Below are 3,429 nucleotides of genomic sequence, written 5' to 3'. Positions count from 1 at the left end.
TGGGCTCCATCAGTCAGCCTGTGACCCTGACTGATGGAGTGATAGAATTTAAAACACAGCAATGAAGCATGACATTGAACCACTAAAGGTAAAATTTCTGTAATTTGAAATAAAATAACTGTAATTGTAAGATTCTTGGTTAACAACAATAATTAAATTTTACCATTAAAAATATAATTTTGTTTCCTTGTGTAAGGAAGCTTGTGCTTATTGGTGGATTAGCCATTACAGAAACATAGCAAACTATTTTAGTACTTATCAATGCTCTGCACTAAACCTTATATTAAGCAGCGGTCTGATACATTTTTTAAGCACTCCAATGTGCCACTTTTTAAAATGCAATACTCGTGAGTGCAAAAAGCCGACTGACTTTATTAACCTCTAAGTGCAACTGCAGTGCTGAGTGATCATTCTGTGAGGTCTGATTATTGTTAAATTTAAAAAAAATTATGCAAGAAATGTGTCAGACAGTAGTTAGACACAGCCTGTCTGTTTTAGTGTTATATTAATTTAACAGTGTGTTAAAGAAAACGGAAATGTAAATGGTAAATGGTCTGTATTTGTATAGCGCTTTACTTGGTCCTAAGGACCCCAAAGTGCTTTACACTACACACAATCATCCACACATTCACACACAAATGTAGTTAAACTTTAAATCACTTTTTTGTAAAACAACACATTTTCATTGGTAGCCTGCCACCACAACATCCTGTTTGATCAATGAATAGATAGATGCTCATGTAACCTGGACGTGTGTCCCTCTATCTATAAAGAGATGATCTATACTGCTCGCCCAAGTGCAATGTCTACAATATCCGAATCTAGGTTTGGGAAGGAGATTGGCGGTAGCAACTCTGTAATGAGCAGCAATGAGACTTCCAACCCACATAACACGCACGACCACAGGTTTGTGAAACAAAGTTTGCTTTATATATTTTCTTTTGGATCAGTTCCCTTTGCTCATCCTAAATGTAGGGATACCTTCAAACGCAGTAACCATCTCAAATGCATCACAAAAATAATTGAAACAATCAAAATAGATGTAAGACAAGAAACACAATATTTCAACACCCCAAAGAAAAGGAAAAAAAAGAAAATAGCATGTGAGTGTCCAGTTCCTTATGGTGTCAGTTTATTCAGTTACCCACTGTCCTGGGTTAAAAACTGAAAACGACCTGAATCTCAGGCGGAGAAAAAAGTAGCAAAGAAAATGATAAGGTATCTCTCAGGTGGGCCTCCTTTTGTTTTTTTCCCTACCGCCCTCCTGGTACGGCAGGCATCAACGTGTCGGCGTCCTGACACAGAGAAGGCCTCCACAGCAGCAACAGTGTCTTAGACCCACGATACCAGCTCCTCACTTGGCACCCATGGAACTGCACCTCAAAAAAAAACAGTCTGCACACAAATAAGCAGAATGTTAGATGTCCACATTCCTTAAATGTCCTTGTTCCTAATGTCCTTGGTTCTTTTGAAATATTAAAATAAATTTGCATCTTGTGACACATTAAAAGTAAATACACCGTATTACTGTGCATCACCCGCAGTTACAGTAACAGCACAGCTATTGCACGTCAACTGCGCATAACCACTTAGCTGGCCGCAGCTGAACTAGCAGGCCCAAGAAAGTAAAAACATTAGACACTCATAATAAACAAAACTGTCACAACATTGCAATACTATGAAAACACATCTTAAACATCATTAAACACATTTACTACTATTCTGACTGGTTAGTTACAGAATAGTTCAAAAAGTTCGAAGAAATACTCCGACTCCTTTCAGGTAGGTACCCGTCTGTGGTTCACCGCTAACGACAGCTCTCTCACAAATGTTAATTGAACCTCTTTTCTCTCTTTCAACTGGAAAAAACCGTGCTCCGCGGCAGCATGGAGTTTTTCCTTGCCGTCCTTTTTCCTCTACACCACACCTTCACGCGCACGAAGCTGCAGATGGTGCCTTCAGGGCAAGCCCGGAAATTAAACTATCAAACAAGTACTACGATGCATTCAAAGAACCCTGTACTTCTGATTGCTGTAAATCTTACCAGGGTTACATTCTCCCCCTCTAGACTACATGAGTCCCAGCATGCATACCTGCCCCTACCGGTACAGACACATGTGAAATAGCAGCCCCTAAAGCCTGAAAGAATGAACTAATGGCCAAGGTTAAAGGCTCCCCCAGCTCATCGTAGGTGAGTTTCCGAGGCGGACGTCTCTCCCTAGTAGAACGCCGGACACTTGCGATCTCGGACTCTTGACTCTCAGATACTACATTGTCAGTGTCTGCAACTACAGGGTCTGTGGTGATGAGATCTGTGTTCTCTTCATCAGGTGAGATTTGTGTCACATCAGGTTCAAGAATATCAATGACAATATGGTCCGGAGTCCTACAGTGTGAAGTAGGATGTGTAACTGAACCACTATTCTCAGAGCTAACATAAGGAGTTCCTGGTTGAAGCTCGTGAGTAGGTCTTTCAGGTAAGTGTGTGGAACTTTGGGGCACAAAAGAAGGGGTGTCTGGGTTTAATACCCTGGAAACTGGCTGAGGCTCATTGAAGCCTCCTTCCCTCTGCAGGAAAGGACTCTTCGTGATGATTTCTGGCATCCATGTATTAGGATACAGTTCATCTTCATCACTGTACGACTCGTCCTCCTGACAATCAGTGTCCCCTTGCACGCCTTTTGTTGTTTTGCCCCTCAGTCTCATCTTTCTCGATGCGTCAGTGGAAGAACTTTGCTCTCTGATCTCAGTTACAGGTAGGAACCCGCACGGCAAAAGAAGGTCTCTATGCAACGTACGGTGTGACCCCTCCCCTGTCTCAGGTTTGACTACATAAACAGGACTGTCACTAATCCGTCTGACAACAACATGGATTTTCTGTTCCCACCGATCTGCCAGTTTGTGTTTCCCCCTGATATTCACATTTCTCACTAAGACCCTATCCCCTTCTAAGAGTTCAGCTGCCCTGACCTCCCTGTCAAACCTAGCCTTGTTCTTCTCTCCCATCTTCTTGGCATTTTTAGCAGCTAATGAGTAGCTCTCCTGTAGGCGTTGACGAAGGCCCTTGACATACTCTGAGTGGGTCTTGTGACTTGCCATATCAGGTTGGATTCCCAGGACAAGATCAATTGGCAGTCTGGGCTGCCTACCAAACATTAGTTCGTAAGGCGAATAGCCTGTTGTACTGTTTCTCGTGCAATTGTATGCGTGGACCAGAGGTTTGACAAAATCTCTCCAATGATATTTGTCTCTCTCTTCCAGGGTCCCTAGCATACCAAGGAGGGTCCGGTTAAATCGTTCCACTGGGTTTCCCCGGGGATGGTACGGGGTGGTACGAACTTTGTCTGCTCCAATCAGTGTGCAGAGTTCTCTGATCGTCTTAGACTCAAAGTCCCTGCCCTGGTCGCTGAGCAGACGACTGGGGAACCC

General features: G+C 43.0%; 1 protein-coding gene across 1 annotated transcript; it reads right to left on the bottom strand.

Moving 5' to 3' along the window:
• Window positions 1-1,744: 1,744 nt before the first annotated feature.
• On the bottom strand, window positions 1,745-3,429 carry LOC106633429 (the record flags this gene model as incomplete). The annotated part of the gene is given in 1 exon segment (XM_014337167.2): window positions 1,745-3,429. A coding segment is annotated over 1 exon segment (1,365 nt), but the record flags the coding sequence as incomplete, so codon positions are not given.

Source organism: Haplochromis burtoni, unplaced genomic scaffold (assembly GCF_018398535.1).
Source record: "Haplochromis burtoni strain Fernald_Lab_line unplaced genomic scaffold, NCSU_Asbu1 Contig_97, whole genome shotgun sequence".
NCBI classification, from domain to species: domain Eukaryota; kingdom Metazoa; phylum Chordata; class Actinopteri; order Cichliformes; family Cichlidae; genus Haplochromis; species Haplochromis burtoni.
Note: the sequence above shows the minus strand (reverse complement) of the source record. Positions and strands in the feature narration are given on the sequence as shown.